Source organism: Morus notabilis, unplaced genomic scaffold, assembly GCF_000414095.1.
Source record: "Morus notabilis unplaced genomic scaffold, ASM41409v2 Scaffold1496, whole genome shotgun sequence".
Taxonomy (NCBI): Eukaryota; Viridiplantae; Streptophyta; class Magnoliopsida; order Rosales; family Moraceae; genus Morus; species Morus notabilis.
Window position 1 is genome coordinate 1 of NW_010367867.1, and position 12,224 is coordinate 12,224.

Genomic DNA, 12,224 nt, shown 5'->3' on the forward strand with positions numbered 1-12,224 from the left:
TTCATTTCACCGATTCGAGTTTTGCTACAGTAAAAAACTCTTAGAAACATTCACATCTAATTTTTTTATTACAGTAAAAAGCTCTTACATAAAATCATATTTCAATTTAAATTAAAAACTCGAATCAGTGAACTAAACGGGTCCTTATCTTGTGTTGTGTTTACTAATTCCCTAACTTTGCTTCAAGATTAAGATACGGTATATATCAATGTTTTTCTTCTGTTCTCATTTTTAAATTACTATTTTAAAATTGCTAATACATTGAATTAATGACATTTAGCCACTTAAGGCTAACTCAACAGGTTAGATGTGTGTGCGTGTGGTTTAAGATTCGAATTCTGATGGTATCATTTTTTTTTTTTAACATAATAGGACTCATAAGCTCTATATCGTATAAAAAAAATAGTGACATTTAACTTTAAAAAAAAAAACTCTAGATAGAAAACAAATAAATACAGAAAAAGCTCTTTATAGGAAATTATTATCGAACCTGCAAGAAATGTTTAAGATGTTGAATCACAAATTGTTCGTAGCTGGGCACAGTAAAGATCTTTCTTCGCATTGGTAAAGTAAAGTAGTTGACAACAAAGTCATTTGTTCCAGCGCTAATCAGGAAAATTGCCTTCTTGATATGATCTTCTGTTTGTTGCTTCCCAATTTCTAATTCAATCCTCTTCTTGTACTCTTTGAAATATTCCAGTTGCTTTAGTACTGGAATCACATTCTGACATACATGCAAATTGCAAAATATGGTGAAATTGATAAATATAATCTTGGTCACACGTTAACCAAAAGGGTAAAAAACAACACCAAACAGGTAGATATTTTGAGTTTATTGTACACCTCATTTATTTCACCGATTTGAGTTTTTAATTTTAAATTTTTACAGTAAAAAACTCTCAAAAAATATCACATCTAATTTTATTTTACTGTTTTACAACTATTTTTTATTTTATTTTTTTATTTTAAGTCAAAAGAGATAAGAAAATTAGTATCAAGATCAATTACGACATCTCAACTAGATTGACATTCTTAAAATTTAGAGAACCTTGATTTATATATTATAAAACTAAATTATATAGAACCAATATTTATTACATATACATCGTGGCTCTGTTTGTGATTCGTGACAAAATCTTAGAAACTTGAACAATAAAATGTCAAAAATTTACTATTTCCCAGGACTGACAACTCCAGCTAATCTTTCTGTGTCGTCTCTTTCAGACAGCCGAATACACATCCAAGATAACTTTTCACAGCCGTACGTTCCAAAACAAAATATCCAAAAGATGTTAAACTAGAAATATCTCGAATGTGTAACAAAGGTTATATTTTGTTGAAGCTGTAAGGATATTAACTAAGAGAGAATATTACGTACACTAAGTTGTGATGTGAGCGGGTCATAGCCGGTGCCGGCGGAGGCGAAGCTTACTCCGGTCATCAACTCTTTAGTGGTTAGAGTTGGGTCCAAATATGGAGGCACATACTCTTTTAGACCCAAATATGAAGCTGCGCAAAAAAAAAAAAAAAAAAAAAAAAAAAAAAAAAAAAACAAAATCAACCAAAAATTTGAATTTCTCTCTCTGAACTTAGCTAGGGATATAACATCTATGGATTTCCACGCATAAAAATATTGCACGGATAATGTATTTCTACAACATAAATGTACCTAAAAATATCTTTTTCTTTTAGCCAAAGAAATGTAAAAATTATGCAGTAATAATATAACGAGAAATAACATGCTCATTTAGATTCCTTTATGAAAAAGATTGTCCATATATATATATATATATATATATATAGATGCCCGCTTAATATTGTGATTTCGACTTAAAATCTTGTCAAAAAGAACAAATATTCTTACCACTCCAAAAGATGACATGAATAAGTGACTGCACTTACCTATGAAGTCTGAGCTGAGCCGTCCGTTGGAGAACCTTCCGGTTGGTATTCGGTTGGCGAAATCTCTGCCGTAAGGCAGAAAATTGCCCTTGAAAATGGTCTCCACGTAGTTGTTGTTTCCGGGGTCGGAGGTGGAGTCTCCGAACACGAAGATGGCCGAAGCACTAGTAGCACTGTTCTTGTTTTTTGAAGTTTTTATTGGTTTGGAAGGCGTTAGAGCTTGAGCTTGGAAAATTATGCACCATAATAATAGATGAAATATGAGAAAGATTTTGGGTAGCAGTTGAAGGCGTTTATTTGGATGTTCCATGACAGCTCTAAGCAGGGACGAAAATGAGCACGAAAGGGTGTGACTGATTTTTTATTTTTATTTTTCCTGTTGATCATGAATGTGAGAATTATATGCTTTTAAGTTAGACATCTTTCTCACTTATTTTATACATCTTATATATATATTGGCGAAAATACCCATACTTAGTCTGGGAATTTACTTCTATTTTTGTTATTTAAATATAATTTCCATTGGTTGCTGTGGTTTGGAAACCAAACCATTCCTCATTAAACCTAAGATGTTCTTTAGTCTCAACCAACTTTTCCAAGTACAAAACTTGGTTGGAAAAGATTAATATTTCTTAAAGCATTCCCTTGAATATATATGACAAGTGTCGTTCAGTGGTTAAAGGAAAAATTAGGAGATACAAATTGCTGGATGGAGCGTATTGGACTAGATTGGTTTTTATATGTACTAGTTTAATTTCCACGTACGATGCACTTGGGAGTAATTCAGGTGTTAAGTCCGTATTATTATTAAAAGTACATAAAATTTGGATATAAAATCTCAAAAAAGAAAAATATGGAAAAAAATAAAGATTTGAAGGTTAAAAAAGGGGTAAAAAAAACTAAAATGAAAATATAAATAAAATTTAGGGCAAAAAAGACTAAAATGAAAAAATAGTGTTTCGAGTTAAAAATTAAAAAAGGGTCAAAAATAACAAAAATGAAGAAATAAATACGTTTTAGGGTAAAAGAAACTAAAACAAAAATATAAAATCTCATGACAAAAATAAAAGAAGGGTAAAAAAGGACTAAAATTAAGAAATAAATATGTTTTAGGGCAAAAAAAAACCCGAACAAAAAAAAATAATGTTTCAGGGTAAAAATAAAAGAAATGGTAAAAAAAATGATGAAAATAAATAAGTTTTAATACAAAAGGAACCAAAACGAAAAAGAAATAAATTTTTGGGAAAAATTTTAAAAAAAGGATAAAAAGGATCAAAATGAAGAAAAAAATAAGTTTTAGGATAAAAGCAGAGAAATAATAAAAGGAAGGACTTGAAAAAAAAAAGAAAAAAAAAAGAGAAAAGGGCGTGGCATTTTGACCAAAACGTCACCGGTTTGGTGTCGAAATCCCGGTTTTTCCGGTAGGTACCCGTATTCATAAGTAAGATTGTCATCCTTACACTCAGGATGAGAGCCGGCCCTTACTTAAGGCCAATTAGGCAATTGCCTAAGGCCCCCATATAAGTAATACTCCTAATTAATTATAGCTATTTATTATGATCATTTTGCAATAAAATAAAAAAAGGACAAATCAATATTGTGAAGATAATTTTCTTTTTGAAGGATGAGATTTTGGGTTATTATACACACAAATAGTCTTATTTAGAGGAGAATATCAATATTGAAATTTTACAATAATTTCAAACACTACCAACAATTTTATGTTTCAACACCTTAAACATCTTCTATATATGTGTGCGCGCGCGCAGATTACTATATATAAAATATTGCATATGTTATACATCAACTGGTTATATTAGCTTTAATTATAAATACATATTATATTTATCTAATTTTTATATCTAATCTCTCTTGAGTCTTATTTCTAACTTTACTTATTTTCCTACACACTCATTAACCTAATTTTAAGAGTTTTTCAAGTTGGTATATTTCTTGCATACTTTTTTCTTGCCAATTTATTGATTATTATTGTTTGGGATTTACAATAGCTATTTGTTGGATAAATTTTGTTGAAATTTTTTTTTTTAGATAAGTTTGAATATAAAGAGTTAATTGCTGAGACGAAAATCATACTTTTTTCTTGCCAATTTATTGATTATTATTGTTTGGGATTTACAATAGCTATTTGTTGGATAAATTTTGTTGAAAATTTTTTTTTAGATAAGTTTGAATATAAAGAGTTAATTGCTGAGACGAAAAGTAAATTTAAAATAGATTTAATTGATTCTTAGTATATTAATTTTTTTTCTTTAATATGAAAAAAGGCCCTTTTTAAAACTTATACCTAAGGCTCAAATTTGCTCAAGCCGGCCCTGTTCAGGATGTCAAAAACTTCAAGCAAGCTCTGCTATAATTAAAACATGCCCTAATCGTTTGATACTACTGGGAAGATTCGATTACATTTATGTAAAGAAAATATGATCAGTTTTGAGCATTATGATGCCGAAGTTATAAATCAAATCAATCACATACATGGTCAATATGAACACTGGAATATTCATACTGTCAAGTGTGAACAAAAAAATCCCACTTGATGTCTGAGCTTCATCTGTATAATAGACTAATTAATGCCCAATCCATTCATATATGATATAAATCAAATCAGTGACAAATCTCATCTGTATAATAGACTAATTAATGCCCAATCCATTCATATATGATATAAATCAAATCAATCACATTTGTCACGTATAATAATGGGGATCTTAGTGGAGTAATTAATTAAATAGCCGAAGTTATTGCTGTAGCTTGCCCTTGCCCTTTTTTCTGCACTACCTTAATTCATATCTTCGGTTATAAGGTCGGAATTTGTTTAGGAAATTTTACTCGTATGATTACACTATATATATACTTTTTCTCATATACTTACACCATATACATACATATAGGTGTAGTTTTAATAGTTTCTATAATATTTATCTATTAATAGGTATTATTATTTTAACGATAAGATATTCATCGACGGTTATAATAAGTTGAATACTTGACTAAAAAAATTAATGACAATTATTAAAATTGAACTCTTATCACGATACGTCATCAAATTTTTATATTAGAGGTGACCACCAATATAAATGTAACCATCGATAATCATCAGTCATATGCTTCTTGCCAACTCAAGCGCCTCCGTTGTAGAATGAGTTCGGCCACTATGAAACAAGAAATTCCTAGAGGACCAAATTGCCTGGGCAATAACACAGAAGATCAGCAAATTGCTCTCATCCGCAACCCGGCACCATTCCACACACAGCCCTTCAAAAGTCTAGCCTTTCAACATCCCAATCTAAGGCCAAAGACTACAAGACTGCCAACTAGACTACATTTTTTGAGCACATCGGACACAAACTTCACGTAAAGTTTTTGACCTTGTTAGGGATTCTAAGACCCCATAACTTAGTCCACCAACTTTTATCCCCACTGTCACCCAAACTCCTTTCTTCGGATAGAGAACTCATCACCAACTTATACCCTGATCGTACCGAATATGACCCCTTAGAATCAAAGTGTCAAACAAGCCAATCCTAGGAATACCCTGCCTTCATGTCAGTCTTCAACCCACACCATTTCTCTTAACAAATTCGCATCACTCAAGGCCCCATTGGCCCCATTTCTCTTAACAAATTTGCATAACTCAAGGCCCCATTTCTTGGTGGCAATCGCAGTATGTCAGCCTGACCCCGGTCCAAACGTATCGTCCTCACCCCGATCTCGGTTCTTGTCTGACCTTGACACCTGTCCCAAGACATCTATGACGTTGTTCCCAACCTATTAGCTTGACCATGTTGCCGGTCTTGACTGATTGGAGACCTGAGCTTTTGTTGTGACTGTAACCTAAAATTTATGTCTAAAAAAAAATTAAAAACAAGAAACACTTTGCCCTGTTTGATAATGTTTTTATTTTTGTTTTTTAATAAAAATAAAAAAAAATATTTTCTCGCGTTTGTATTTTTTGATTTCTGTTTAAATGTTTAGAAAACCACTTCTTTTTTTTTTTTTTTTTTTCGTTTTATAGTTATTGGTTACTACGATTTTTTTTCTACATAAAGACAAGAAAAAATCGCGAATTGATAGGCCAGGCCAACGCCTAGGTTGGATTGATGAGCCATGACTGTTGTCGAGGTATGGTCGACGAGCACTAGGTCGGCCTGACGGTCAGGAGTGTCGATGATCGGGCCGATGAGATCAGACCGATAATTACTTAGATTATAGGCCTTTTCAAAAAAAAAAAAAACCTTAGATTATATACCTTTTTTATCCCTCTTGCCAAACCTCTGAGACGACGTTGCTACCGAAGAGCTTTGTCAGTTGATCTTTGACGCACCATATATTCTAGGCCTACCAAAATGGGTCTTGACTTGGGAACGGACCCTCCCACAGTCGGACGATCAGAACTTTCGAAATTGATTGCAGATAAGTGCTAGACAAATTAAATTGGATAAAGAATTTGCTTCCACCTTAATGCTCCTCAGCTAACAAAGAGACAAAGTGATAGACCGCAACATTTCACTACCAAATTAATTAAGGCTTATTTATTTAACGTGTTTGAACTCATAATTATGATTACGATTCCATTACAGTTCTTTCTTCTCATAAAAATTGTGAACAAAAAAAGTTTATGCTAATGAATTCTTTCATAAAATTTGAATTCAGAATTAAGAATCACCGAATTGAACGTGTGAACTAAACGGGCTATTAGTTTTCCAAGCTTTTAGCCTTGGACTTCATAACACAGTAGTAGTAGGTGCATCTTTAACCTCTTGTAAGTGCTAGCGATTCTTACCAAACTCCTCCAACTTGCAAACGTATGAGCATATTTAGTTACTAATGGACGCAAACGATTAGTCAAACTCTTTGGCTAATTACACACGTCCTACTCAAATTCAAGCCCACCAATGGTTTCAATTTCTTTGATACATATAATTAGCACATTTCCAATTCATTGAACTCAGATAATCGCCACTTCGGTATATTACTGAATATTATCCCTTGATTTTTGGCACACCACATAAAGCCCCCAATTTTTTTAATGGTCAAGCGTGTGACTTTTTATTTTTATTTTTTATATATATTCTTAGCCAAGTAATCAACCTTTTTTTTCCTTGGTCGATCAAGGTGGCTATACTTGCGCCTCAAGTAAGTGCCAGCCTTATTGTTGCCGTGCAAACGCTCGAATTATATAAGAGGGTTAGTTTCTACGTTAACTTTTTGGTTTTTCAGGTTTCTTTTCTGGAAGAGGCATAAAATTGGAACAGCCTTGTATTTCAGATAGCTTCTTAATGCACATGTTACTATGCTGAGAAAAAAAAACATAAAAACAAGTTTTTATTTTTATTTTTTATTTTTTTTAAATTACAAACATCCCAACCATGATAAAATACTATAAACTTGTGACCATACTCACTTGAATCAGTATTGGAATAGTATTGGTCCTTAGCAGGGTATGGCTATAAGTTTATTGGTCTCTGTCTATTTGGGATGATGAACAGGACCATTATCAATGATTAATCTGGCTAACTTAAAGACTGCATTTGGTTCAAAATAACTATTGGATATAAAACAATTGAAAGCAAATGTGAGAACTTTCAAGCAAAAAAGTACATATAGAGCTATATTATTTATTTTTGTTCTGTTTCCCACAAGTACTAACGTTATGGTTTTCGTGGTGTTGAATCCCAATTCAGATTTCAGTTGCATGAGTAAAACTAATTCGTGGTTTTATTGTAATACAAGACCTGAAAAGAGCTGGCAGGGAAAGGAATGTCTGGAAAGTGTAACACCTCTTAAACTTTGATTAAGACTAGCAATCTTTGTTGGGAACCAGGAGAGTATTTGTGGAGTAATTTAAGAACTACGTTGTTTAAGGAATGTATCTCTCAATAAATTAAATTAAAATAACTGTGAAGTTGTTAGTCATTTTCCCTTTATTTTCCAGATGTACACATAATCATTATGCTTCCTATCAACTTCACTTCTTCTTCTTTTCTTTTTTTTTTTTTTTTTTTTTTTTTTTTTTTTTTTTTTTTTTTCATTTTTGCGGCTAACTAGCTTCAATAATGGTTAAAAATGACTAAACCCAACGAAACCCTTATCTGGAATCAAACCCCCTTTAATTCCTTATTAACATTCCCACACAACCCAACACACAATAAAATAAAATAAAATAAAATAAAATAATCTTCCTAGAAATTAGATGTCACACTAAGAAAAATACAATAAGGGGGCGTTTGGTAGAGGGATTCGTTCCCTGATTCGAATCATGATTCGTGGTTCGCTACAGTATTTTCTCTCATAAAAAATACACGTAAATTGAAAATAATTCGAATCACATGATTTGAATCCTCTAACTAAACGAACCCTAAGAATTTCATAATGCAATTTAATGCTCAATTCGAAAAAAACAAACCTGATCAGATATTGTGACAAGGATAGGTACAAAAAGTGGCAAAATAATTTGTAACCAAAGCATAAGCAACATTAATTTAAAAAAAAAAAAAAGTCAATACGTTTATTCCAAGCCAGCTTTCAATCCTTCTCCTACTCAGTTTCTTGTGTAATTAATCATGAATTATAGGCGCGTTTACCAATTAAAAAATTGGAAGTACAGAGAATCAACATTGAGAAAACCGCAGAAATTATTAGAAGAAGCACACAAGTCAATATGGGATATCATAAACTTATCCACCTCTCCTCTAAGTTCTTGAATCCTAATTTCCTCCGTGAATTCCGCTGCTAACTTGAAACACAAGTTTCCATTCATAAAAAAGCAAATCCAAGCTGCTCAAAATACGCGTTTGATCAGATTTTCATATCTCTCAGCTCTCAAACTAATTCCCTCTAATTCCGTATATAATTTCAAAGAATAATTGTATTAGTTTGAGAGCTTGATCTAGTTTTTATGACAACCAAAACAATGGCAGTTCATAGAGATCAGCATCACCAATCGGAAGGTATTCTTGAGAATGTTTGGGCAAGCTTTATTAGTGGAGAAGTAGTGAATGAAGATATTATAAGCAATAACACATCAGAAATGTTCTCCAAAACGCGGGAGGAATTGCCTCCCCTTGATGGTGGAGATGGATCAGCGGCGATGTTACGACGGTTACCGAGCCTTGGGAGGTGGATATCGATGGGAGCTGAGACTTGGGAAGAGCTTCTTGACAGTATAATTCTTCCTAATCAAAGCAATGTGGGGCATGATGAGCAGTCTTGCAAAGGCAATTCAGCCGATCAAGGCAAGGAAGCAGACCCCGAGAGAGCAAAGAAGGTGGTGACAAAGCACTACCGGGGGGTGAGGAGGCGGCCGTGGGGTAAGTACGCAGCAGAAATACGAGACTCGTCGAGGAATGGGGCTCGAGTTTGGCTCGGGACATTTGACACGGCAGAGGAAGCAGCCTTGGCTTATGACAAGGCCGCCTTGAGAATCAGGGGCCCCAAGGCTTACCTAAACTTCCCTCTTGAGACGGTTGCTAAGGCTGTGGGACAAGATGGCTCGGGATTCAATTCGAATTGTTCATCGACAGCCACTTACGGAAATCGTGACTTGATTGCTTCTAATCCAAGAAAAAGAGGTTCAAGAGAGTGGGAAGAAAATGGCATGGTAATGACTGAACAGCCTGCAGTGAGAAGAAAGGCAAGTGTGGAAAACATGTTTGAGAACAATTATGTTGATGTTTTTGAGTTTGAGGATTTGGGGAGTGACTTCTTGGATAGTTTGTTGTCTACCTTATGATTGATTATATCTGTGAAAATTGTGACTTGCCCTGCAAAAAGCATGAAGAGAGGAAGGGAATACACTATTTTTTTTTTTTTTTTTTGGTAAAGATGGGAATACACTATTGATTCAAGTGTCATACACAAAATTGTGTTCATGTTTGAGAGTCCAATTAGGTAATACTTAATTCGTTGGTGTGCAAATTTCTTGTAGTTTCTAGTCACACATTCTATCAAGAGGCCTAGAGGCTTTGTTCCTCATAGAATATTAATTAGTGTTAAAAACGAAAAGTTATTCAGCAGAAAACACATGTACTAATTATCGCTAATTTGTTATATATTTAGAAGCATATCCAAATTATAAAAGGTTGTTAGATATGACCGTTTGGATAATTCATATTTATAAAGTTACCATTTATCGATATATATATATATATATATATATTTTGTTAGGACTTTAGTTGGCAATTTGTTGCCATTTGATGTAAAAATTTAAAAATATGTATTTTTGGCAACTGGCGTTTATGGAGAAGATCAGAGGTGATTTTAGTTGCTTGATTGCTCTGAATATGGAATGTTTTTGTTGATGCAAATCAGATTTTGGCAAGGTAATTTCAAAGAATAATTGGGAGAGTTATTTGAGAAAAGAATATTCGATTGATTTTGTGATAGGTTGTTTCTAGTAACATGAAAGTCATGGGGCTGATTGTAGTTTTTGGATGAATTATTTTTGAAAAAATGTGTACTGCTTAGTGGGTGTGTGAATTGTATTTTGGGTATGTGAGAATTGTTTATTGGAAACTTACCTTGCATGAGAGCTAGAGGTTTTTGTTGGCGTGAGAAGCTGATTGATTGCGTGAAGCTAATCTTGTGGAGATATATGATTTAAGCATAAAATCATATTGATGTGATCTTCACGTACTTCACAAAGGTAGGCACATGAGCAACTTTGCTATATATACATAAGTGGTGTACGTGAGTGGTGTAGCCTATAAAAAAATATTGGGTAATTAAAAGATACATTTGGGGCATGGTTTTTATAGAATAAATATTTAGAAAACGTCTATGTGAGAGTGAGTCTTTAAGTGTTGATTGAAGATCATCCTTCGAAGAAGGATTAGAAGCTTTTGGGAAAAACACATTGCCAGCCGAAAGGATTTCGCCGTGCAGTTTGAATATGAATGGTACTCGCTAGACAAGGTCATTAAGGAGATTCGACATGGCGGCAACAACGTCGAGGAGGGAGTCTTTGGGTGTCTAAGTCTGATTGGTGTTTGTAATCCTTTGATCTTAGTGAATTGTTCACTGTCTGGGCGTGACCCCGCAGATGTAGGTGTGCGCGCCGAACTGCGATATCAATTCCTTGTGTCTTTTATGTTTTTGTTAATCTTTCTGCACTTATAATTTGTTGTTGTTGAATCAAAGAAAAAATATATCCATCTGCATGTATTTGTCATCAGTGTTACAAAAAATGTTATAACACTCTTAGTGACACCTGGTTAAAAACAGGCCTTACATAGTGTTGAAACTTTGGGCCGGCTGGCCGGCCCGAGGCCCGAATTTTTTGGACTCTCACAATCCCTCTCAATTTCTCTCAATCTCTCTCAATATCTCAAATTTCTCTCACAATTTTTCCAAAAACTATCACAATATCCTAAAGCTTTCTCTTTCAAATCGCTCTTATTTTTTTATAATGGATTCTTTTGGTTACAGTGGTATTCCCATTGATGCTCAACATAACGTGGAAGAATGACAATTTCCCACTAATGAATTTGTTACGCAGGAATCTGCTAATCCGAGCCCTGGCGGATGTACTGGAGTTCGTGGTCGCAATGGTGGTGGGCGTGGAGAAGCGGCGAGTGCAAGTGTGACTGCGTCTGCAAGTGTTACAACCTCCAAGAGGAAATGAAAGCGCACCTCGACAGTTTGGGATCACTTCAATTGAGGAGATCGACAATGAAGGTAATACTAAACATATAGCTCAGTGTAAATATTGTTTATCTAAATTACAAGGTGACACTATTCACAGCACCACACACATGAGAAGGCACTCTAAAAAGTGTCTTCAAAAGCTTAGCCAGTCTGGTGGACCCGAACTCTGCCAAACATAATTATCTTTTGATCGCGCAACCGGTGGTCTAACCACTTAGAAATACGATCCGCAAGTAGATCGTATAGAAGTTGCGCGAATGATAGCTGCATTAGATCAACCACTTAGTTTTGTAGAGCATCCTAATTGGCAACGATATACTAAAGTTGTACATAATCCTAATGCACAGTTCACTTCAAAAACTACTCTTAGGAAAAATTTATTAAAATTATTTAAAAAAGAAAAAGAAGCATTAATAAACCTTTTACACTCGACTAGCAGATGCGTTGCGTTAATGACAAATATTTAGTTTGCCGTTGTCAATAAAGATTATTTAGCTGTAACCGGACATTACTTTAAAGGATTTGATTTAGATAAGAGAATATTAGGTTTTAAATGTGTTTTAGGATCACATAGCACGGATTTAATATATAATATAATTTTAAAGTGATTGATGAATTTAGATTAAGAGATAAAGTAATGGCTATAACATTAGATAATG

At 33.7% G+C, this 12,224-nt stretch overlaps 2 protein-coding genes across 2 annotated transcripts; one reads left to right on the forward strand and one right to left on the reverse strand.

Moving 5' to 3' along the window:
* Positions 1-490: 490 nt before the first annotated feature.
* LOC21385258 (GDSL esterase/lipase At5g45960) lies at positions 491-2,292 on the reverse strand (the record flags this gene model as incomplete). The annotated part of the gene is made up of 3 exons (XM_010113627.2): positions 1,903-2,292; positions 1,379-1,509; positions 491-724 (listed from the first exon to the last, which is right to left on the reverse strand). Coding segments are annotated over exons 1-3 (675 nt in total), but the record flags the coding sequence as incomplete, so codon positions are not given.
* Positions 2,293-8,800: 6,508 nt separating this feature from the next.
* LOC21385259 (ethylene-responsive transcription factor 1B) lies at positions 8,801-9,703 on the forward strand. Its single transcript, XM_024175739.1, has one exon. The coding sequence runs from the start codon at positions 8,819-8,821 to the stop codon at positions 9,650-9,652; it is 834 nt and encodes a 277-aa protein (XP_024031507.1). The 5' UTR covers positions 8,801-8,818; the 3' UTR covers positions 9,653-9,703.
* Positions 9,704-12,224: the final 2,521 nt, after the last annotated feature.

Coding starts and splice junctions, on each gene's coding strand:
- LOC21385259 (XM_024175739.1), top strand. CDS start 8,819: ATGACAACCAAAACAATGGCAGTTCATAGAGATCAGCATCACCAATCG.